At 25.0% G+C, this 24,033-nt stretch overlaps 9 protein-coding genes across 9 annotated transcripts; 1 reads left to right on the top strand and 8 right to left on the bottom strand.

Moving 5' to 3' along the window:
- Positions 1–146: 146 nt before the first annotated feature.
- DICPUDRAFT_148981 (uncharacterized protein) lies at positions 147–2,816 on the top strand (the record flags this gene model as incomplete). The annotated part of the gene is made up of 1 exon (XM_003285080.1): positions 147–2,816. One exon carries the CDS (start codon positions 147–149, stop codon positions 2,814–2,816), a length of 2,670 nt encoding a protein of 889 aa, XP_003285128.1.
- Positions 2,817–2,944: 128 nt separating this feature from the next.
- On the bottom strand, positions 2,945–4,630 carry DICPUDRAFT_76069 (uncharacterized protein; the record flags this gene model as incomplete). The annotated part of the gene is made up of 1 exon (XM_003285060.1): positions 2,945–4,630. One exon carries the CDS (start codon positions 4,628–4,630, stop codon positions 2,945–2,947), a length of 1,686 nt encoding a protein of 561 aa, XP_003285108.1.
- A 184-nt stretch (positions 4,631–4,814) lies between these two features.
- Positions 4,815–6,419, bottom strand: DICPUDRAFT_76068 (uncharacterized protein; the record flags this gene model as incomplete). The annotated part of the gene is made up of 1 exon (XM_003285059.1): positions 4,815–6,419. One exon carries the CDS (start codon positions 6,417–6,419, stop codon positions 4,815–4,817), a length of 1,605 nt encoding a protein of 534 aa, XP_003285107.1.
- A 282-nt stretch (positions 6,420–6,701) lies between these two features.
- DICPUDRAFT_76067 (acetyl-coa hydrolase) lies at positions 6,702–8,380 on the bottom strand (the record flags this gene model as incomplete). Its single annotated transcript, XM_003285058.1, has 3 exons — positions 6,702–7,355; positions 7,430–7,617; positions 7,864–8,380. 3 exons carry the CDS (start codon positions 8,378–8,380, stop codon positions 6,702–6,704), a joined length of 1,359 nt encoding a protein of 452 aa, XP_003285106.1.
- Positions 8,381–9,406: 1,026 nt separating this feature from the next.
- Positions 9,407–11,120, bottom strand: DICPUDRAFT_91440 (uncharacterized protein). Its single transcript, XM_003285057.1, has 4 exons — positions 10,624–11,120; positions 10,383–10,498; positions 10,170–10,314; positions 9,407–10,098 (listed from the first exon to the last, which is right to left on the bottom strand). The coding sequence occupies exons 1-4, from the start codon at positions 10,956–10,958 to the stop codon at positions 9,525–9,527; spliced, it is 1,170 nt and encodes a 389-aa protein (XP_003285105.1). The 5' UTR covers positions 10,959–11,120; the 3' UTR covers positions 9,407–9,524.
- Positions 11,121–14,644: 3,524 nt separating this feature from the next.
- On the bottom strand, positions 14,645–15,623 carry DICPUDRAFT_76065 (uncharacterized protein; the record flags this gene model as incomplete). The annotated part of the gene is made up of 2 exons (XM_003285056.1): positions 14,645–15,457; positions 15,519–15,623. 2 exons carry the CDS (start codon positions 15,621–15,623, stop codon positions 14,645–14,647), a joined length of 918 nt encoding a protein of 305 aa, XP_003285104.1.
- Positions 15,624–15,938: 315 nt separating this feature from the next.
- On the bottom strand, positions 15,939–17,788 carry DICPUDRAFT_76064 (uncharacterized protein; the record flags this gene model as incomplete). Its single annotated transcript, XM_003285055.1, has 2 exons — positions 15,939–17,607; positions 17,700–17,788. The coding sequence occupies 2 exons, from the start codon at positions 17,786–17,788 to the stop codon at positions 15,939–15,941; spliced, it is 1,758 nt and encodes a 585-aa protein (XP_003285103.1).
- A 381-nt stretch (positions 17,789–18,169) lies between these two features.
- On the bottom strand, positions 18,170–20,984 carry DICPUDRAFT_148975 (uncharacterized protein; the record flags this gene model as incomplete). Its single annotated transcript, XM_003285054.1, has 5 exons — positions 18,170–18,285; positions 18,408–18,597; positions 18,737–19,317; positions 20,056–20,095; positions 20,973–20,984. 5 exons carry the CDS (start codon positions 20,982–20,984, stop codon positions 18,170–18,172), a joined length of 939 nt encoding a protein of 312 aa, XP_003285102.1.
- A 955-nt stretch (positions 20,985–21,939) lies between these two features.
- On the bottom strand, positions 21,940–23,981 carry DICPUDRAFT_76062 (uncharacterized protein; the record flags this gene model as incomplete). The annotated part of the gene is made up of 2 exons (XM_003285053.1): positions 21,940–23,754; positions 23,829–23,981. The coding sequence occupies 2 exons, from the start codon at positions 23,979–23,981 to the stop codon at positions 21,940–21,942; spliced, it is 1,968 nt and encodes a 655-aa protein (XP_003285101.1).
- Positions 23,982–24,033: the final 52 nt, after the last annotated feature.

Raw genomic sequence — 24,033 nt, 5'->3', positions numbered from 1 at the left:
CTCGATAGTACAACCAGTATTGCCACATAGAAAAAGCCCGTTAGTACAAGCACAAGGTACTACCTCGTCAAACTCGCTCCCATAACCCTCTTCATAATCCACTTTCAAAAAAATTTCCATTTCCACCACCATCTTATGCATCCTCGATGTACAATATATCACCACAATCAATTCAAACTTTACCAAAAATCCCTAGTGCTGACAGATTGTGTAGAAGGCAAGGAGGTGACTATCATAGATCAATTTTAAACAAATTGAAATTTCTTAGATACAACATAGTATTCAATTTCCCAATGAATAGGCCATTGGGGGGTAATAAAATTAGTATAAATAATAGTATCCAACCAGAGACAGACATTATAGAGAGTGATGACGAAACTGATGAAGACAACTCAGATAGTGAGGATGAAAATAAAAATGGTGCAGATGAAAGTGTAAAATCCAATAGAGTTGGTAATGTTTTAAAAAAATCAGATACTATAGATTTGGTTTCTAATAGTAATGCTGAATTTAAAATTAATAACCCTTTAAATAATGATAATAATAGTAATGAAAATACAGATAATATTAATATTAATAATAATAATAATAATAATAATAATAATAATAATAATAATAATAATAATAACGCCACTTTAAACAATAACGAATACAAAGTTTCACCAAATAAAAAAAGAGAAAAAGAATTAGCAAAAATTAAAGATCTTGAAGAATTTAATACCTTATTAAATGAATTAAAAGAAAGAAAGAAAAAAGAAATAGAAATCAAATTAAAAATTAAAGAGATTATTAAAGAACATGAAAGCTCTATTAAAAAAGAAGACTCGACACCAACCAAACCAACCACACCAACAATACAAACTACCCCAACCATACAAGCTACACCAACATTACAAACTACACCAACATTACTAACCACACCCAATGATTTAAAGGAAAATAATAATGAAATTGATATCAATTGTAATAGTGATGACAAAGAAAACAAAGAAAAGGGAAAAGATAAAAAAGAGTTTGAAACATCTAATGCAAATATCACAAATACAATTATACCCACAACAAATAATGAAAATATTGATAATAGCTTAAATAATAATAATAATAATAATAATAATAATAATAATAATAATAATAATAATAATAATAATAACATGAGTGAAAGTAATAAAAAAACCTCAGAAAAATTAAACAATTTAATCAATAATTTAACAGATTTAAATAGCAATAGTGAAAAGAAATATCAAATATTTAATGAAAGATTAAAATATTTTTTTAGCACTTCAATCTTATTTTTATATAAATCGCCAAAGATATTGGTAGAATTCCCAGCCGGCATTTGTGAAACACCAAAGTCAGGACCCAAGTTAAATTTAATTACACCTCTATCAGAAATTGGTCATTTATCATTGTTAAAGATTGGTGTAAGGAATTTTCAAGTATTATGGAGAAATAAAAGCACAATGAAAATAGAACATGAATTCACTTTCTGCTATGACGAAGTAACATTTCATAAGGTCACAAACAAATGTACAAACTCAAGAATATTTTATTTCAAAATTAACCATTTGGAAGAAGATGAAAACAATATCGATGACCCACCACCAAAAAGAAAACCAGTTGATAAAAATTCTTTATCATACTTAAAAGATTTCTTTTTCGTTTGGCCACAATATAGCGAAGAATATAGAGATGATTATTTTATCGAAAAAATAAATAGTATCGTTGGTGATAAGGTTAAAAAGAAAAGATCCAAAATTAAACAAGCTGCTATGTCCAAAGTTATTCAGGCCGCTTTTTCTTTCCCATCAATAAGAAAAAGTATAGTACCAACTCCATTTAAAGAAGGACCACTTAGAAGCTATACTGATAATTTATTTAATAATCATAACCAAAATAATAATAACAACAATAATAACAGTAATAACAATAGTAACAATAATGACAAAATTAATAGTATTGGTAATAGTAACACAAATACTATAAATAATTTAAACCCAGTTAATGTAAATAGTACAAATGATCAACTTAAATTGAAACTAAATAATATTAATGATAATGAATCTGATGAGGATTTAGAAAAACCAAAGAAATGGATAATGAACCCTTTAATAGACTCTGAATTACCAGCTTCACCATCCTCAATAATTAAAAATAATCAAAGTGCCTTTACTCCATCAAATTCATTAACACCAAATTTTACATCAAACTCACCAAGTACCTATTTGAACAAATCAATACAGCAATCATCCATATCACCTTCACCATCAAACATTACATTGGATTCACCATATACCGAAATCCTTCAAAGAATTACAGAGTTTTCAAGACCAATAGATTCTGAAAAAATGGTTGAACCAAGAAAAAGAGCCGGAAGTTGGGGTCACTCAAATGATAATGTTTTTGATTTTTCTTCAAAATCACCATCTATTTTTGATCATCAAAAACAAATTATAAACAATAGTATTAATAACCATAATAACAGTAGTAGCTCAATTGAAACAATTACGAAAAAGATTAAAATTCCTATTTTAGCTACATCAATATCCAAAAAAATATCTTTAGTCGATGATATCGAACTTCTACCCTCACCTCCACCAAGAAAAACCAGCATCTCCTCCTCTTCAATACCAACAGCAACAAACCAAGCCAATACAAATACTAATGCCACCTCTACCTCTACAAATAGTATTAGCTCCACCCCGACCTCTACAACACCAACATTGCACTCTTCCCAACCAAATTTAAAAACCACAAGCTCATTAGATTTAACAAAATCTGAAGATTCAGTTATTAAAAAAGATAATTCAAATCTATAAAGATTATTTTAAATTTAATCAACATACATATATATTTTATTAATGTCAAAGAGTAAAGTTTATTTTCAAATAAAATAAAGTATTTATTGTTATTTTTATTATTTATTTTTATTTTTTTATAAATTATTTTATTCACCTGTTGCATATTCGTATCTTTGGATTTCATTATTATTATCATTATTATTATGTTTTTTTATTTTAATAATAACAATAAAAACAACTGCTGAAACTATTAGCACAGAACCTAACAATACTGGGAGTAATACTAATAATAATAAGTTTTTTTTTTTAAAATCTCCAGCTGGTATACTGTCGGAAATATTTTTTTTTTTTTCTTTTTCCAAACTACTATTACTATTACTATTACTATCATTTTTTTCTGTATCTATCTTGTCACCAGTTCCTTTAATAAAACTTATATCGCATTCTTCACACAAATATTTTATTTTATTTGTAAAAAAACTTTTCTCTTGAGTTATATTTTCTGGTAATAAAATTTTGTTATCTCTTCCAATGCTTAATAATCCTGAATTAATACTATTATTATTAACCAAATCTATAGTAACACCATTCAACTGAGATAATAGATACACATTATCTGAGATGAAAGAGTTTTTTAACTTGATTGTTGATATTCCATTATTATGTGAAAAAAATATTGATTTCTGTATAGGGATTTTATTATCTGAAAGAATATTTAAATTATCTATATCAAGAGTAAAATTTCTTTTAAAACTTTGTGGTACTGTGCTTTCGAATATGAACATTCCATGTTTAAAATCATAACCAATATCTGTTTTTAAATATTCTAAATTTTCTAAAATACTTGATTGTTTTATTGTAAAATTTGAAATAATTTGATAATAATCATTATCATTATCAAACTCATGAAGAAATAAAAAAACCATTAAACTATTTTCTATTAAAATATTTTTCATTGTTATAACCCCATCCCTTGAATAAAATAATGGCATTAATGCTTCTAAATTTATATTGTTAAAGTAGCAATCATCCAGTGTTGTTCGGTAACTGTTATCGATTATAAATGATTTTGTTTTTATATTTTCAAATCTACTTTTGCTAATAACCATGTTGTCTTTATTTTTTATAAAATATAGTTTTAAATCTTCATTTTTATTATTAACAAAATCACAATTTGAAATAAATATATTTAATTTATTTTGGCAAACTTGTCCAGAATTAATAAAAGAATATATATTATCTGTTTTTAATTGGGAAAATTCAATGGCAGCAGAGTTTATCGTTTGATCACAATAGTTATTTATATAAAAAATTTCTTTATTACTAACCAACCAATTTGAAAAAACTATATTTTTAATTCTAAGTCTAACTTTTTGGTAAAAATAACATTTTTCGCTTTTTTCATTAGAATAGGTAATAAAAGGGCTATTTGCTGTACTTCCATCAATTGATATTATGGATTCCGGATTTTCTTTAACCCTTATTTCAGTATAACAATAAAATTTAATTTCACCTATTGAAACATCTTCTTTAATCGTAAAACTTGAATCATAATTATTTAATAAAAAAACTAATGAGGTATTTGAATACATTGACCCATATTTAGATTGAAATTGTCTCGATCTAATTCCTGCATCTTTAAATGACCTACATGGTGGATAAACAACCGAATTGTTTGCAACCCCATTATAAAAATAGATTGTTCCTCCACACTCATAATTTTCATAAATAATTATGGAGGAATAATCAATGTTTATTAACACCTCCAAAGAAATTATAAAATTAAATAATAAACCTATAAAGTAAAACAAAATGAAATATTTTAGCTTCATATTTTTATAAATACATAATGAAGGAGTAAAAAAATTATTTTATTACTCTATATATTCACATTAAAAAAAATTTTAAAAAAAAAAATTTTAAAAAAAAGATGTGGTTATAAAAACAGATACAAATCCTAAAAAATAGAGAAATATATCTGTAGGAGTTTTTTAATATAAAAATAATTAATTTTTATTAGGATGGGACAGCATCTAACTCGATTGTTGCCTCTCCATTATTATAAATAGTACTTGACCTATTTTTTTTTTCTTTTTTTAATTTATAATTTACAAAAAACCCAATAAAAAAAATCAGCAAAATGGGACAAATAATAATTGGAATTAAATAGAGCATTTTAAAACTATTTGAAATTTTTTCTTTAGAAAATGAGTTTGATATTGTTGGAGTTTCTGTTACATTTGTTTCTATTTTTTCTTCTTGAATATAATAATTCTCATCACATTCTGAACATGATTGAATGCTGTTTAACTCTTTAGGGACAGCACTATGTATTCTATAAAAATAATTAATAATATTATTTGAACCGTTTACCAAATTTTTTATATCTATATAATTTCCGTTTAAAAAATTAATTTGGGTTCTATTACCATAAATTAAATTTTGAACTTTATTTGATATTATTGAATTTGAAATATTTAAAAGTTTTAAACTGTTTGAATTTAAAAAAAATTTGTTTTGGGGTACAACAATATTATTGGGCAAAAAAGTTATATTGTTCAATATTAAAGGAAGGGAATTTATATTATTTGATATTATAAAAACTCCATTTTGTGGTCTATTAAAAATTATAAAAGGTTTTAAATTGCTATTTAAAAATTGGCTATTTGAGATTATTACATTTGAAATATAATTAGTTTGGTCACCAATACATTCTATATAAATAATACTATATAACGCACAACCTTCTATATATATATAACTCATTGTAGTTTGATAAGAATAGCTTAAAATCATTGGGGATAGAGATGGGATATTAATATTAATAAACCTACAATTTTCTATATATAAAATTGAATTAAGAGCTTGAATCAATGGGATTTGGGATACATAGTTATTAAATGTGGAATTATATAAATATATATTGTTTTGAGACCAAATAAACCCCATTAAATTTGTATACAAATTCTTGAATATTGAATCTTTTATAATAATATTTGTTTTACCTTGATAATTTGTATTACGAGAGGTTATAAAAAAAACTGATTCTTCAACAATAATGGATGAAAATTCAAAACTTGCCTTTTTAATTACATAAGAATCTGTATTATTTAAAATAATAATTGCATAGTTCCAACCAATTAATTTCATATTTTTTAAAACTACCCTAGGTTTATAATCTGTACAAACAAGGTTATATTCAAGCGAATAATCTAAAAATATTTTTTCTCCTTTATTCGTCTGTTCCATTGTAATTGTTATATTAGGATTATCTATTACTTTAATTTCAAAATAGCAATAACTTTTTAATTTTATTATTAGATTATCTTTAGTTTTTATTACACTCCCATCATAGTTTTTTAATAAAATCAATAAGGAAGAATCATTATATTTTAAATCTTGATTAAAACCATATGATCTTTGACCAGCATCAGTAATAGACGTGCAAGGTGGAAAACTTTGGTTACTTTGAATACCATTTACTATCTCTATTGAACCCCCACAATTAAAACCACTATATTTAACTTTACTTGTTAAATCCACAACCAAAACTATTTCTATTGAACTACATAACTTTGAAAACAATATTAAAACTATAAATAAAAATATAATTTTTATCATTTTAAAAAAAGAAAAAATATGTTTTAGACTATAAAAACTTTAATAAATAAAAAAATTAAACCTTAAGAAAAAAAAAAAGAAAAAAAAAAAGAAAAAAAAAAAGAAAAAAAAAAAAAGTGTTTTTAACAGTCGGGGAGGGGTTATATTTAAAATAGTTTTTCTTTATTTTTTAAGAACAAATAATATTTAAAAAAACAAATTACAACTATTGTTAATTATTATTCCTTAATATTTAAATTTAAGTCTTTATTTTTTTTTTTTTTTGTTTTTTATTTTTTTTTTTTACCATTTGTCAATTCTCATGGTACCCTTTTCGAATAAATTTGTATAGAATTTGAAAGCTTTATCTAATTGATGTGGCTCATGACCCATTCCTTTTTTAATACCCAAAGAATGTGATGTTTCTAAATATTCCATTAATATTGGTTTATAGATTGGATGAGCACACTTTTCAATGATAACCTTTGCTCTTTCGTATGGAGCCAAACCTCTGATATCAGCTAAACCTTGCTCAGTTACTAAAATATCTATATCGTGTTCTGGATGATCAATGTGACTTGCAAATGGGATAACAGAGCTAATACCATGTGGATCTGATTTAGTTGGACGAGTTGATGGTGCATGAACAATTGAAAGTTTTGAATTTCTTAAAAATTCACCACTACCACCTAAACCATTTAACATTTTCGAACCAAAAGTGCATGTTGAATTTACGTGACCATAGATATCAAATTCTACTGGTGTATTCATTGCAATTACACCTAAACGTCTGACCAACTCTGCTGAATTTGAAATTGATTGATTTCTTAAAACTAATTTATTTTGATAGGTTTCCCAATTATTAAATAATCTATTAAAACCAGCTGGGGAAAATCTTAATGATGTTGCTGATGCAAATTTTAATTTTCCATTATCAAAGAAATCTAAAAATGTATCCTAAAAAAATAAATAAAAATTAGTAAAAAATAAATAATAATTTAATAATTAAATAAAAAATTACTGTAACTTACTTGAACAACTTCAGTCCAAACTGAAATATTATCGAATGGGCCTCTTGATAAACCACCAACTACAGCATTTGCGATTGAACCAATACCAGATTGAAGTGGTAAAAGATTCTTTGGTAAACGGCCTTGTTCAATTTCATTTTTAAAGAAACCAACAATATGATTAGCGATAGCATTTGAAACTTCATCTTCTGGAGCCCCGGGGATGTATTATCTGGAATTGGGATTCAACAATCCCAATATTTTTTCCGGATCGACTGGGAATGCTTCCAACACCAATTTCTATCATCGGGACGAGTAATTTGGAAGGGTTTAGTAAATTGGAGGTAAATCTACCTTAAACCAAAATCCGTGAATACCCTTTGAATGGATGGTAATGATGTGTTAATTTCTATAATAATTTTATCGGCCCATTTGTAAGAGCTCTGGAACGATACCAACAGAAGCACCTGGAACAATACAACCATCTTCAGTAATTTCTGTAGCTTCGATAATAGCAACATCAAGAGTTCTTTTACTACCATGTGGTTTATCCATTGTGTAATAACCACCTATTAATTCATTTGCGAAAATTGCTAAATGTTCATCAGAGAATCTAATACGACCTTGATTAATACCATTACGAATATGATGACCATTTTGATGTGGATATCTCTTATCTATCATATCTAACATTGCCCAACGATCTTCAGTTTCTGGACCTGTGGAAGCACCAACAAAAAGATTCATCTTTAATTTACCTTGAAGATTATTTTTTTCTACATGATCAGCTAAAGCGATTGGAACTACTTTTGGATAAGATGTACCTGCAAAACCTGACCACCCAATATACATTCCGTTTTGAAAATGTGGAATTAAATCGTCTACATTATGAACTATTTTATTTAAAAATGATTTTCTTTTAATTCTACTATTAATTAATGATTTTGTGCCACGTTCTACAACTTTATGCATTTTTTAAACTATATATATTATACTATTATAAATAAATATTATTTATCTATTAAAAAAAAAAGAAGTTAGTGTTATTACAATTAATAATGAAGTTGAGTGTGTAAAAATAAAAAAAATAAATAAAAAAAATTGAAAAAATTATGAAAAAAATTAAAAAAAGGTGGGTGAAAATTTAATTAATTTTTTTTAAAAAATAAATAAAAATAATATGTACATTGATTCTTTTTTTTTTTTTAATTACGCTAACACGCGATGAGTTTGAGGGGGAATAAATAAAAATAATTAATTTATAATATTATTTTTATTTATATGAATGTAAATTATACAAATATTTATGTATATTTATAAATTATATATATATAAATTCTATATATATATATATAAATAAATATAAATAAATAGAAAGATAAATTTTTTATTTTTTAAATGTTTGAGTGAAAAAAAAATAGGTTTAAATTATTTTATAATATATTGCAAAAAAAATAAAATTATTTGAAAAAAAAAAAAAAAAAAAAAAAAAAAATAAAATGTTATTTGAAAAATTTTATTGTAGTTGCAAAGTGTGATAATGAATTTAATGATGATAAAATAAAATCATTCCTTTTTTTTTTTCACGCAAAAAATTTTAATCTAAATTAGATTTTCGTTGATATTTAATCAAAAAAAATAAAAAAAAATAAAAAAAATTTATTTTCAAAATATGTAACATATTCTACATATAGAAGTGATCTGTAAAAATCAATAGATAATTATAGATTTTATAATACGAATTTTTGGTATGCAAAAAATTTTATTTTTTTTCAGTTTAACTAACACACTTTCATTATTTTGGGTGTATGCCAGAACTGAAAAAATGTATTCTCTCTTATTCTCTCGTTTTTTTTATATTTAAGTGGGGTTGTTAATCCCGAAAAAACCATAAAAGTTCATAATATCATTCTCGCATGATAGAATAACTTCCCTATTTGAAAAAAAAACAAATAAAAAAAAAAAAATAAAAAAAATTTTTAAATAAAATAAAATTTTATTTTCAAAAATAAACTATTTTTTATTATTTTTATTATTTTTTTATTTTTTATTTTTTTATTTTTTTATTTTTTTTATTTTTTTGGTTATGCCATAAATACTCTTTACATTTCTTAATTTAGTCATAATTGACGTTGATATTATTATTGTCAACACTATTATTATTTATTTTATTAAAACCGTGATTGTGATCATTAATGTCATTTTCTTGTTTAGGTTTGGGTATTGATTTGAATATGATTGAAAGTTGACCTCTTTTGATTGCAGTGATTAATACTGGTAATGTGACAGTTGGAACTAAATACAATAATGCTGGTTGACCACTTTCTGTTATTAAGACAACAAATAATGAAATTATTAACCCTGATGCATAGCCGATTATTGAAATTTTGAAATATCCTAAATTTTTGAACCAAACCTTTATTTTATTATTAAAATTGTTATTGTTATTATTTAAACTATTACCATTTGCGCTGCTTCTAATAGTCTGTGGTAATGATTGATATTCGCTACTATTTCCGCTTGTATCGAAATTATAATATTTATCTAAAAAATATAATTGACACATAAATATACCTGGTAATACAAAATCGCCATTACCTAATGATGAAAACCCATTTCCAAAAAATTTTGGGAATGTTATTAACATTGGTAAATAAAATTTATCCAAAACCCTAATTGCAACTTTTTCCCTATTTTTTAAAATTAAAAAAAAATTAATATAAAAATATTAATAATTATTAATTGTGAAACTAAAACTTACATTACACTCTCTCCAAAAAAGAAACTACTGTAAAATACCCAAAATACATCATATATTAAAAATATCCATAATAAAAATGTTAAACCTTTTAAATTGTTTAATCTCATAAATGATAATGCGGTTATACCCGAACAAACGGATAAAACTAAAATTTAAAATTAATAAAAATAAATAAATATTTTAAATATAAAAGTTAAATTAGTAAGTACTTACTATTTACAAACATATAATGGTTTGAATAATACCAAAACAATGTCAATGCAGCCGATAAGCAAAAAGCTACTAATACCGATAGAGTAATTGTAACATCTTCGTCTAAAATTTTGACTCTGTTTTATTTGTTGGATTTAAATAAAAAATTAATATTAAAAATAATTATTTATTTTAATTAAAATCCAACTATAATTCTAGTGGCACCAATAAAATTAGAGTAATAATAATTAAAGTATCCTACCTTTTTGAAGTATCATGAATTTTAAACTTTGGTAAAAAATATTGTACTATTGGATATAAAACAAAAGTTACTGAAAAGATTGAGGTAATGAAAACAATAAATATTAAAAATGAATACATATTATCCAGGTAATAAAAGAATAGGATTAAAGATATTGACCCAAGCAATGGAAATATTAATAGATATGACGATGGAACATCGTTGTTATCTATAATCATTAAATGATGCTCTAAATTAAATTTATATGATCTATAGCTTCCATAGCATATTACTAAAATTGGACATAGTAATATTGCTATTGATGCTGGGTCAATTAACATTATCCATTTATTCATTTTTTTTTTTTCTAATTATATTTATTTAATTATTATTAATATTATAATTATTATATTATAATCTATTTATTTATTTATATTCTGTTATATAAATATATGTTTAAAAATAAAAAGACATTAGTGTAAAAACAATGATTAATAATATATTAAAAAAAAAAAAAAATATATTTGAATATTATAATTAAAACACAAAAATTTAATTTAAAAAAAAAATTAAAAAAAAAATTAAAAAAAATAAAATTTATTTTTAATTTTTTTTTTTTTTTTTTTAAAAACAACTCTAAAATAGCCAACAAAGCTCCCAAAATACTTTATTCTTTTTTTTTTCAAGTGTAATTAGTGATTAAAAATTATCGTTATTCTCAGTTTAATTATTAAACTTGAAAAAAAAAAAATAATGCCCAAAAAATTAAAGAAAAAAAATTTTTTAAAGATTTTATAATTAATTTTTAAAGATAATAAAATGATATTAACACCATTATTTTATTTATTTTATTTATATTTTATTATTAGCCACTCTTTGTAAATGTTAAATAATCCTTTATATTTTCATTAAATAACCCTTGATATGTTTTAATGCTAAATAATCGTTGATATATTATAATGGGACATAATATTTGATATTTTTATACTTAATATTTTTAATTACCCAAAATATTTTATATATTATGAATGTTACACAATACTTAATAGTTTTTAATGATCCATTATATTTAATATTCTTGAATGTTACACGATATTTGATATGTTTTAATGATCCAATAAAATAATTACCTTATAATTATTATACACGATATTTGATATGTTTCAATGATCCAATATAATAATTACCTTATAATTATTATACATAAAATATTGATATTATTTTAGCAATGAAACTCATGTTATTATTTATTTATTAATACTTTTATTTTTTTTTTAAAATTTAGACCCAAAACTTTTTTCTAAAAATAATTTGGAATTTTTTTTTTTTTCGAATAAGGTGGTATTTTATTATGAAAAAAAGTGGTCCTTATACCATAGTAATATTATTACCCGTTTATACCACTTTTTCTTCCGGAGGTGTATCAATATGTCCGCACCAAGGGAATCAATGAATTCCTAAACAAAGTAAAAACATAACATTAATACTAAAAAAAACTATAAATAAAGTGGTCAGCTCATGACTAATAGTTAAATACCAAATAGTCTCAGAACACTCAATATAAAAAAAAATAAAAAAAATTAAATAAACAAAATGAATTAAAATTGGTTTTAACCTTTACTTTAACCATTCACTTTGAAAAAAATTCGTGGCAAACGATTAAAACAAAAAGAATAAAATACATACCAGAACTAATGTTGATTTAAAAATACAATAAAAATAATAATATTTGAATAAAAAAAAATATATTATAATTTATTAGAAAAAAAAATTTATATTAATAATATGTTAATGAATTAACTAACCTTTACATTACAGTTAGATCTGATTTTATAAAATAAATAAAATATTAAAAAAAAAAAAAAGATTAAATTAATATGGAAAAAGAAAAAAAAATAAATAAGTTATTCCAATTTTGAAAAAAAATTAAGTCTTTCGAATAAATTAATTTTTTACATTTAAAAAAAAAAAAAAATAAGTTATTCCAATTTGAGTGAGTGTTGTGAGACTATTTTGTAGAAGAATATTAATCATGACTGATTACTTTATTTAGTTTTATGTTTAAGGAAAAAGATATTTTTTTTTTAAAATTATATGGCAAACAAAGTAATTAGCAGAGGGGGGAGTTAAATATATAAGAATTTGAAAAATTGATAATTGATATCTTATTATGAAGATTTAAATTTTTGGGTCCAACTTTGAAGAGAGAGGATAGTACCAATTATTGCTTTTCTTGGTAATTTTTTGAACAAATGTACCTTTTCGTTTTCAGGAAGTGGTAGACTTAAACAATCTTTGAGAGATTTGATGGTGAGAGTTATATCTTTTTCAGTGTGGGAACTTCTTTAGTTATAATTCTGCCAAATGCACCTATGACTATTGGGATTATTTGTACATCAAATGATCTGCCATCTGGGTCTTTGAATTGGTTCTTAGTGTTTCTTGAAGTATTCGTATTTCAATAGTTTTTCATGTTGTCTGAACAGCATATTACAGTGCCCGGATTATATATGTAGACCCCCCCAACTTTTATTAAATCATTTATAAAATAAGATCTACCAATAATAATTTATATATGACGAACCTTACCGCCAATAATAATTAATATTTAAAAATAAATCGTCAGGAGTGAGTGTGGGTAAAATAAAAAAAAAAAATTTCTATATTTTTTACCACATTTTTATTTTTAAAATTTTTATATTTTTTTTATCATTAATTTAATAATTAAGTGTTAGTATAAGTTTAAAAATTATATATAGTAAATAAACAAAATGAGGTTAAGTGATGAAGTTCCATACTCAATATTATCATATAAAAACATAGGTCACAAGTCGAACTCAAAAATTGCAAAAAAATTGGAGTGTATAAATCAACAGTAGCAAATACATTAGAAATGGTAGAACAAACAGGCACAATCAATGACGGTAAACGTCATGGGAGAAAATAAAGTTTGACGAACGTGATAAACGTGATTTATGTTTCAATTTTTAAAATAGTAAATTTAACATTATAAAATAAAGTATAATTTGGTATGAACAAAATGGATTTGGAACAATATCATACAAGTCAGTATGAATTATATTAAAGAGATATAACATAATATATAAAAAGAAAGTTAAGAATCCTTCAATGATTAGACATAATAGCAGAAAAAGATTTTTTTTGAAGTTGTGCATATAAATTTTTTTGTGGAATAATTAGAAAATTATATGTTTGTGGATGAAGTAAAGTTCCAATATAAAAATAATAACCATGGTAGGTATTCTTGGGCTTATGACACTAATGTTTTACTAGAATCACGTATCAAGACAAATGTTAGAAAGGGTGGGGTTAATTAAATATTTTTGGGAAATTTTCTTTATTTTGGTCCAATTTATTTATTCATTTATCAAATGGATTTTGAACTAAACAATATCTTGATATTATAAAAAACGATACACAAATAAATTTAGAATAATATGCAGATATAAATAAAGTGCCTAAGAGGTTGCCAATCATTTGTCATGACAACTGTAGTTCGCATACAGCAAAGATAGTGAAACAATATTTTGAAGAAAATAATATACAAGTTTATCCATTACCACCCTACAGTCTAGATATTAATATAATTAAAAATCTTTGGTCAATTGTTAAAGAAAGGGTATCAAAAAAGATGTTTCGTAACCCATCACAAGACCAAGTTCAGGTATGTCAAGATGCATTTCATTCAATAGAAAAATCAATTATAAAATCATTATATGAATCACTCCCTGACCGAATGGATGCCATATTAAAAGCACATGGAGGGTATACTAAATATTAAATAATAATAATCATTTATATATAATTGTAAAAAAAAACAAATAAAAAACAAAAAAAATTTTTGAAATTGAAAAAACGGATTAAATATTAAGACCCTATTTTTTTTTTTTTTTTATTTTAATTTTTAGTAAATAAATCAATATCTTGTAATATGATTTATTTTAGAGGTCATTATATAAATATTAAATATGATCTATTAATTCAATAATTATCATTTCCATTTTAAAAAAGTTGGGGGGGTCTAAATATATAATCCGGGCACTGTACCATCGAAAGGGATACATACATCAATAACACGGATGATGTGTTTTACTTTATCAATGACTACAATATCAGGTTTATTTTGTATTGAGTCAGAGTTTTTAAAACAAACATCACATAAGATTTCAACATTGATGATGGTTTGATTGTTTAAAGAGTTTGAGAAGATGGGTGCCTTGAAGTTTGTGATGTTGGGGATTTCATAACGTTTAGTAAGTGATTTTATGATTTCAGTAACAACCATGTCATGACGGGTGATTCTACCGAATTTATTCATACCTGTACATCCACCTACTAAATGTTCAATTGATTCATCAGCACTTGCGCACAACCTACATCTCCTATCAGCATTTGAACTTGCATCACGGTGAACTAATGACATTCTATTTGGTAATAACGACAAAACTGCTTCCCAAAATGTTGCTTCGATATGAGCCGGGATATGGGTCCAACCCTTGATCCAGTGTATCCAATGTTCATGAAATCTTCTCCACAAACGTTTCTTTGCAACACCTACTTCCTCTTCTTTTACTCGTTTATATAGTTGAAGATTGGTAAAGTGTTTGATGATGGCCAATGACATTTTATCAGATTGTTCTGCATTTTCATTATTTGAGTAAACAGTGTAAGTGGTAACATTATCGTCATTGACTTTTGGAATAGTTACGGTCCACATTCCATTTGCGGTAAATGATAATTCAAAACCAAGTTCTGAGGCGTAATGACAGGCTGTGTCTTCTGGTTGGAGGAGGTACCATGATACTTGAATTTTTGTAAAGATCAAAATCATCACCTATAAATACAGAAAATTTAATATTTTCATGAAATTTGAGTAATGAAGTGATTTTATAAACCATAAATTCTTGTTTTATGTTTGTAAACCCCCTTCCACCATATTTACGAGGTAAATGGAGGAAGTCATTTGACATGAATGGATGTTTTATTCCATTAGAACGCATTATTTCTTTTATAGCAGTAGAAAGTGCTTTAATGTCTTTTAGGGAAAAGTCTAAAAACCAGTAATATCTGAGGTATCCTATAATAAGTGAGTCGAATGTACTGACTAGATTGAAACCAGATAATTCGGATTTGAATAATCTGTTGCTATAGCAACCTAGATATAGCTTCTCTGTTAATTACTTCACGATTTTTGTCTATATCAATAATTGGATTGAAGTAGACACCCATATATTTGTACGGAGTATCTTTGGAAACTTTTTGAATACCTTGGAATAAGTCGACACCATCGAAGCTTTATCCTTATCGGAACGTTCTCATAAAACCTTCGATGATCCGGGTGAAACTACTTGGTTAAAATAATCACCGAATGTGAATTTTGTGAGATTATTTGGTAATGTGCCGGGTGTAACTACTTGGTTAAATTTAGCACTGTATGTGAGTGTTGTGAGACTATTTGGTAATGTTCCGGGTGAAACTACTTGGTTAAAATCATAACCGAATGTGAGTGTTGCGAGACTATTTGGTAATGTTCCGGGTAGAACTACTTGGTTAAAATCACGACCGAATGTGAGTGTTGTGAGACTATTTGGTAATGTTCCGGGTGAAACTACTTGGTTAAATTTAACACCGAATGTGAGTGTTCTGAGACTATTTGGTAATGTTCCGGGTGTAACTACTTGGTTAAATTTAACACCGAATGTGAGTGTTGTGAGACTATTTGGTAATGAACCGGGTGTAACTACTTGGTCAAAATTTTCACCGAATGTGAGTGTTGTGAGACTATTTGGTAATGTACCGGGTGAAACTACTTGGTTAAATTTAAAACCGAATGTGAGTGTTGTGAGACTATTTGGTAATGTTCCGGGTGAAACTACTTGGTTAAAATAATAACCGAATGTGAGTGTTGTGAGACTATTTGGTAATGTGCCGGGTGAAACTACTTGGTTAAATTTAACACCGATTGTGAGTGCACCGAATGTGAGTGCACCGAATGTGAGTGTTCTGAGACTATTTGGTAATGTTCCGGGTGAAACTACTTGGTTAAAATTTTCACCGAATGTGAGTGTTGTGAGACTATTCGGTAATGTGCCGGGTGAAACTACTTGGTCAAAATTTTCACCGAATGTGAGTGTTGTGAGACTATTTGGTAATGTACCGGGTGAAACTACTTGGTTAAATTTAACACCGAATGTGAGTGTTGTGAGACTATTCGGTAATGTTCCGGGTGAAACTACTTGGTTAAAATCATAACCGAATGTGAGTGTTGTGAGACTATTTGGTAATGAACCGGGTGAAACTACTTTTCTAAATTTAACACCGAATGTGAGTGTTGTGAGACTATTCGGTAATGTGCCGGGTGAAACTACTTGGTTAAAATAATCACCGAATGTGAGTGTTGTGAGACTATTTGGTAATGTTCCGGGTGAAACTACTTGGTTAAATTTAACACCGAATGTGAGTGTTGTGAGACTATTTGGTAATGAACCGAGAACTACTTGGTTAAAATCACGACCGAATGTGAGTGTTGGGAGGCTATTTGGTAATGTGCTGGGTAGAATTGATTGGTTAAATTGATGACCGAATGTGAGTGTTGTGAGACTATTTGGTAATGTGCCGGGTAGAATTGATTGGTTAAGTTGATGACCGAGTCTGGGTGTTGTGAGACTATTTGGTAATGTGCCGGGTGAAAATAATTTTCTATAATTAGTAGCGAGTGTGAGTGGAGTAATTGTATTTGGTAGATTTTTTGGAATTAACCTTTTATTAAAACGGTACAAATATAAATTTGTCAAAAAAGGTGGAAATTCATTTTTTTTTGGTAGTGGGTCATTACACCACTTAAGTGATGTTATATATGATTTATCTTTAAACTGATTATAGCCTGATTTATCAAAATCTACAACCCTATATTCAATAAACTTTAAAATATGTTTATGAATTTCTTTTCTTAAAACAATATTATTCCAAACTTTATACAATAATCTATAATAATAATTTAAGAGAAAACACCAATTAATATGCTTTTAATTAATATACTATATTATATTTATATTTATTGTATTTTTTGTACTTACCTTTCACTAATGTTACTACTGTTTTTTAGCTCTTCGCTTATAGGAAATTTTTCTGGGAAAGCAATTATTATGTCCAGAAGCTCATCCATTGTTTATATGAAAACATAAATAAAAAAAAAATTTTTAAAATAAATATTTTATCAAAATTTTAAAAAAATTTTCCCAAAATAAATTGGAAAATTTTAAAATTTTTTTTGTTGCAAAAACGTTGTTATTGATAAATGATGAAGGGCGAGTTATAATTTTGAGTGTGATTTTTTATTTTTTTTTTATTCATTTATAAATTTGGGAATGTTATTTGTCTGAAGATATAATTTATAGAAACAAGATTTATTATTTAAATTTATTCAATACAATTATAAATATCACAAGAAGGTCTCCAATTCGAAAATCACAATATTAAATCAGAGATTACAATTTTTCAAGAACATAATTGTATAGCCATATTACTCTTGGAGTTTTCAAAATTTTTAAACAAAACCACCAAGATTCCCTTCTATGAATTCTTCATCAAAATTGGATTCAGTTTCTCCTAATGAGTTAACTTTTCTTCCGCCTTCATTAACATCATCAATTAAAATATCTTCTGTTTCAAATTTGAAGCTCTAATTCTTTTCAGGTAAAATTGGTTCGGGAATATTTGTTAAAACATATAAAGTTTTATCATTTTTAACTTCCAGCTATTGCAGTGCACCATTTTGACCATACTATATTCTATAGTCGGTACGAAATTGTTTACATTGGATGGAATTAATAATAATCTTGAGACTTCTTTATCTCTTTTTTCTTCGTTTGATTTCTTTTTCTTTCTCTTTTTATGCAACGGTTCTAAAACTACATCTTTATACATTGAGTTATCTTTTAATAGTAATTGGTCTGTACCTAATACCCACATATTCTTTTTTTTATAATTTGTAAAACCTGATTTAAAAACTCTACCTGTAGTTATTTATGAAATTTATAAATTAGTATTAAATGATTAAAATTTTTTTTTTAAACACTTTATAAGGAAATTCTATTTGATTTAATTTAATTACTTGATTAACTGTTTTTATTGCTGTTGTTGTTGAGGTAGATGTTGAAGTTGTTGTTGTTGCTATTGTTGTTGTTGTTACTGTTGTTATTTTTGGGGTTGTTAATGTCGGGGAAATTGAAGATGGTATTTTTGAACTTTCAGTTGGAGTTGGTGATAGCATATTAGAACTTATCGGTGATAGTATTATATTTGAATTATTATTATTATTATAATTACTACTGGTTTGTTTTTTACTATCACGATGATTCTTATTAATACTATTGCTGCTACTTTTACTAACACTACCAATAAAATTTTTTTTGCTACTCTGTTTTTTTGCTTCAAATGATTCAACTATATCATCTAATTCTGCATCATCTAGATCACTTAGTTTTCTTTTTATATTATCATCAGAGTTTATGTAATCATAAAAACTATTTTTGGAAGATTTCTTTTCTTTGCTATTACTATTACTATTATAGTTGTGGTTGTAGTGGGGTTTATCATTATCATGACGATGGTGACTACTATTATTGTTGCTATTGTTGATGTTCAAACTATTATTATATTTTTGATTAATATCACCATATGTAGCAATGAGCGCTTTTTTAAATTTTTTTTTAATGATATGCTTTAATAATCTAAAATAATTATTTTGATCCAATAAAAAGATAGCTTTAATGCTAAAAAATCCTCGATAGCTTTAATGCTAAAAAATACTTGATAGTTTTAATGCTAAAAAATCTTTTATATGTCTTTATAATGATATAAAATTATGGTATCAAAAATAAAAAAAAAAAACTTTAGTTGAATTATAATAATTAAATGCAAAAAAATCCTCGATATGCTTTAATGCTAAAAAATCCTTGATGTGTTTTAATGCTAAAAATCCTCGATATGTTTTGATAATATTTTTAATTATTTTTTATTTTTTATACTATTGGCCACTCTTTGTAAAGAGTGTTTCCAGCTCTACCACGGGGAGGTTAGTATATTAGAGCCGGATGGTTAATTATTTATACCTTCAGGCAGTATAAATAATTAAACACCATATTTGTGGTTAATTATGTATCCCACCACGCAGAATACATAATTAACCACCATATTGATAATAGGGTGAAGTGAGGTGAAGTGAGGTGAGGTGAAGTGTAATGTGTTGTGTTGTGTTGTGTTGTGTTGTGTTGTGTTGTGTTGTGTTGTGTTGTGTGTTTTTTTTTTTTTTTTTTTTTTTTTTATTTTTTATTTTTTTTTTTTTTTTTTTTTTTTTTTTTTTTTATTTTTTTTAATTTTTTTTTTTTTAAGGTGTTGTGTGTTGTGTGTTGTGTTGATTAAAATACTTACTAACCTTATAATCATTATTTTGATCCAATAAAATACTTACCTTATATTAATAATATAATAAAACTTGATAATCTTGAATGATCAAACCCACTTGAATTTACCTGAATGTGTATAATGAAAAAAAAAAAAATTTATGAAATTATTTTCTTTAAATACTTTTTAGTTTTTTTAAAAAAAAAAAAAAAAAAAAAAATTTAATTTAAAATTAATTAATTAATTAATCTATAACTATTTCCTAATTTATTTAAAACATCAATTCCAAAATAAGTAAAATTTGTATTGCAAAAAAAATGTAGATCTGCTACAATCAAAATTGGTAATAATTTGAAACAGGGGAGGTTTTTTTTTTTCAAAATTTTTTAATTTTTAAATAAATTAAACACATCTTCCTTTTAAAGAAATCATTTATCCATTTGTATTATTTTATTATAATTCATTTCATAATTGATATGTGGAAAAGGAATAAGTAAGAATTTGGTAGTTCATTATATGATAATGAAATTGGTATGATAACTGAATGAAAATACATTAAAAAAAAAAAAAAAAAAAAAATAATAAAAAATATAAAAAATTAAAAAACCATTGACTTAAATACAATTACATAAGTTATAATTTAATTAATTAATTAAATTTTTATTTATTTATTATAATACATTAAGTTTAAATTTAATAGTTGAGGGGCCATTGTTTTTTATTAAAAAATTTCCATTTATATATATATTTTTTTTGTAAATTCCATAATCCAAATTTAAAGGAATTTTATGATAGTCCAATAACAACTCTAGTTTTGTCTTTATATCAGTATCCGGGTTACCTATTATAAAAGAAACATATTTATCTTCTATATAGCCATCTAAAAATAAAAGGTATTAGAAAAAGTGGTAATTTGATCAAAAAAAATAAATTATTATACTTACATATTTTTTCATTTGATTTTAATTCGTATATCATTTTTTTACTTTTTTATTATATATATATAAATATATAGTTATCTATTCAATTGTTTAGTTAATAATAGAGTATTTTATACAATATAAAAAATAATAAAAAATAAAAAATATTTTTAAATTTGAGATTAAATTAATTATAATTTAATTAAACACAATACTTGTTTTTATTTTATTAAATAAGAAAATTAAAAAAACAAATAAAAAATAATTTATTTATATTCTACCCTAATGCATAATAATACATATAAAAAATTAATAAAAAAAAAAATAATAAAATAAATAAATTTTTTTAAAAATTTTAAAAATACACATAGAGATTCACAATATATATAATTTGAATAATAGTTGTTGCAACTACAAATCAAACTACCATTTTAGATAATAAATTATTATTGTTTTTAAAATGTCTCCTATTTTTACATAGGCTCAAAAAAAAAATTAAATAACTTTAACCCCACCTACACACAATCTACCCCTTTTTAATATTATTTTTTTTATTTGAAGAAATAAAAGAAATCCAAATGAATTTTTTGAAATATTATTTTGATTTTGATTTTGAGAAAATTTAAATCATTATTTGTTTTATATGTGGATTGTAATTAATACAATTTTTTATAAAAAATATTAACAAATATTTTTTTTTTTCTATTAACAATTTAAATTCAAATAATAATTATTATGGTAAAAACTATAAGTTAATCTTTTTACAAATATGTTTTTATTGAGATTTCAATTGAATTAATTAACACCACTTTATTTCCTAAAGATATTTATTTATCCAACAACAAAGATATTATATTGATTATTATTAATAAAACAAAAAGATCCACCATTCACAAATCTTTTCTTTTTTATTTTCTTTTTTTTTTTTTCAATAAATATTTATGATTTTTTTTTTTTATTATTATAATTTTTTAATTTTTATTATTATTATTTATGAATCTGATTTTTGTTTCTTTGCATCAGATATTTCAGAATCTTCTTCGTCGTACTTTCTTTTAAGTGAAGTTGTGTTGGTAGTTGTAGTTGTATTTGTTGAAGCAGTTGATGATGTTTTACAAACTAGTGATTCTGGTACTGGTGTCTCTAAAATTTCAAAATCATCATCGTCATCTACCATACCATTTTCGTTTGTATTTGTTGCGTCACATTCTTTTTTATTTTCGTTTGATGGTGTTGTAGTTGAACCAATAATTTCAAACCATTTTTCATCTTCTTCTTTTTTCTTTTCATCTTGTTGTTTTGCTCTGTTTTGATCTTTATTTTCTTCTTCTTTTTTTTTTTTAATATCTTCATCAAACTCATTAGTATGTACTATGTTCATTGTAACTTTAAAATCTTGATTATAATCTTCAATAATGACTTGAGAACCATTTACAAGACGATATTGACCCATAATTTTTTCCTCAATTTTCTTTCTTTGGGCAATTTCTTCTTTATCGAGATCTTGATCACCACCTTCATATATAAGATCGTTACCTACTGTTAAAATTGGTTCATTTACGGCTAAAGATTTCTTTAAAATTTCATTAACGAATTTTCCGACGGTAACTTTATCGGTATTTAATTTACAGGTGATAAAATTACGATTGCAAACAAAACATTTTGGATTTGGTTCTTCGAGTGAAGTTGGAATTAAAAGACGTCTTGATGATGGCTCCTTCATTAAATAGGTTGAGTGACATTCATTGAAACGACCGCCAATGATTTTAATTGCTTCTGTTAAAACTAAACCACTAATGATGGCATTGGTAGTACCGATAGCGGGAATAATATTACCAGCCATTGATTTGACATCAAAACGACTCTTCATTGGAATGTTGAAAATTTGTGAACGAATATTTGAAGCAGAGCAAACAAAACTTAATGAAATCTCATCATCTTTATCCCAAACTAAACCATTTTCCTTCTCTGATTGATCCTTGAGTTTTTCTGCACAATCTAAAAATACTTCAACATTTTCTTTGAATGACCAAAGTTTTTGATCTTTTAATTGATTAATAAGTTGATCACCCTCTTTAGAAGTTTCGTCAATTTCTTTTTGATCTAAAATATTATCAAGAGATAAAGGTGATGGAGGTTGTTTTTCTTTCCAAAGATCTGCCATTTTAGCTAAAATTTGAATATCTGTATTGAAAACTTTATGGAAAACCCAACGCTTATAACCTTTTTCTTTTTCGACAAGCAATTGTTCATCTCTAACTATATCACCATTTTCTTCGCTACCAGAGATGATATTATTATCCATATCAGTGATACCATTGGTATCATCATCACCACCATTCTTTTGACCACCAAAAAGTTTACCAAATAACATTTTAGCCCAAACGATACAATGAATTGGAGCTGATGGGTTTGAACGAATTGTACAAACTGGGAATTGCTTTGGTACTGGTAATGGGTGACATTCGTAACACTCTGTTTCACCTTTTTTGATAATAGTAACTTGACCTAAATATCCTGCTGTTCCACTTTCAACTAATGGGAGTCCTGCTGATAAACATAATCTATTAACATGTCTTCTTGCAGAGATATTGTCTAATGCCGATAATACTAAATTAAATTTCTTAAAATATTCCAAATCAAATTGTTGAGTTTTAACATCGCCATGATATGCATTTATATTTGCTAATGGATTATATTGTAATACTGCATCTTTTGCTACTAATGCTTTTGGTTGTCCAACATGGTTCATTCTAAATAAAAATTGTCTATTTAAATTGCTAATATCGATAATATCCAAATCGACCTATGGTTAATTAATGAAACTGTTAATTATTACTATAACCTTTCTAATAGCCAAATTAATTACAATCTACATACAACATCAATATTTATAAAACCTGCTAAAACTAAATTTTTAAGAACTTCACAACCTATACCACCCGCACCAATTACTAAAACTTTAGATTCTTGAATAGCTTTAAAACATTCTTCACCATAGGTGAGTTTCATTGCTGAGAATCTATCTGTCATTTTTTTTTGATCTTCTATTTATAAAATTTAATTTAAAAATGAAAAGAAAAAA

The sequence above is a fragment of the Dictyostelium purpureum genome (genome assembly GCF_000190715.1).
Source record: "Dictyostelium purpureum unplaced genomic scaffold DICPUscaffold_38, whole genome shotgun sequence".
Taxonomy (NCBI): domain Eukaryota; phylum Evosea; class Eumycetozoa; order Dictyosteliales; family Dictyosteliaceae; genus Dictyostelium; species Dictyostelium purpureum.
The sequence above is the reverse complement of the archived record's forward strand: the minus strand, read 5'-3'. Positions and strand labels throughout refer to the sequence as shown.

Excerpts from the sequence above, each read along its gene's own strand:
- DICPUDRAFT_91440 (XM_003285057.1), bottom strand. The coding sequence starts at position 10,958 with ATGAATAAATGGATAATGTTAATTGACCCAGCATCAATAGCAATATTA. Across the intron at positions 10,499-10,623 it reads ATTCATGATACTTCAAAAAG|AGTCAAAATTTTAGACGAAG; the intron begins GTAGGATACTTT and ends CAAATAAAACAG. Across the intron at positions 10,315-10,382 it reads CCATTATATGTTTGTAAATA|TTTTATCCGTTTGTTCGGGT; the intron begins GTAAGTACTTAC and ends TTTAAATTTTAG.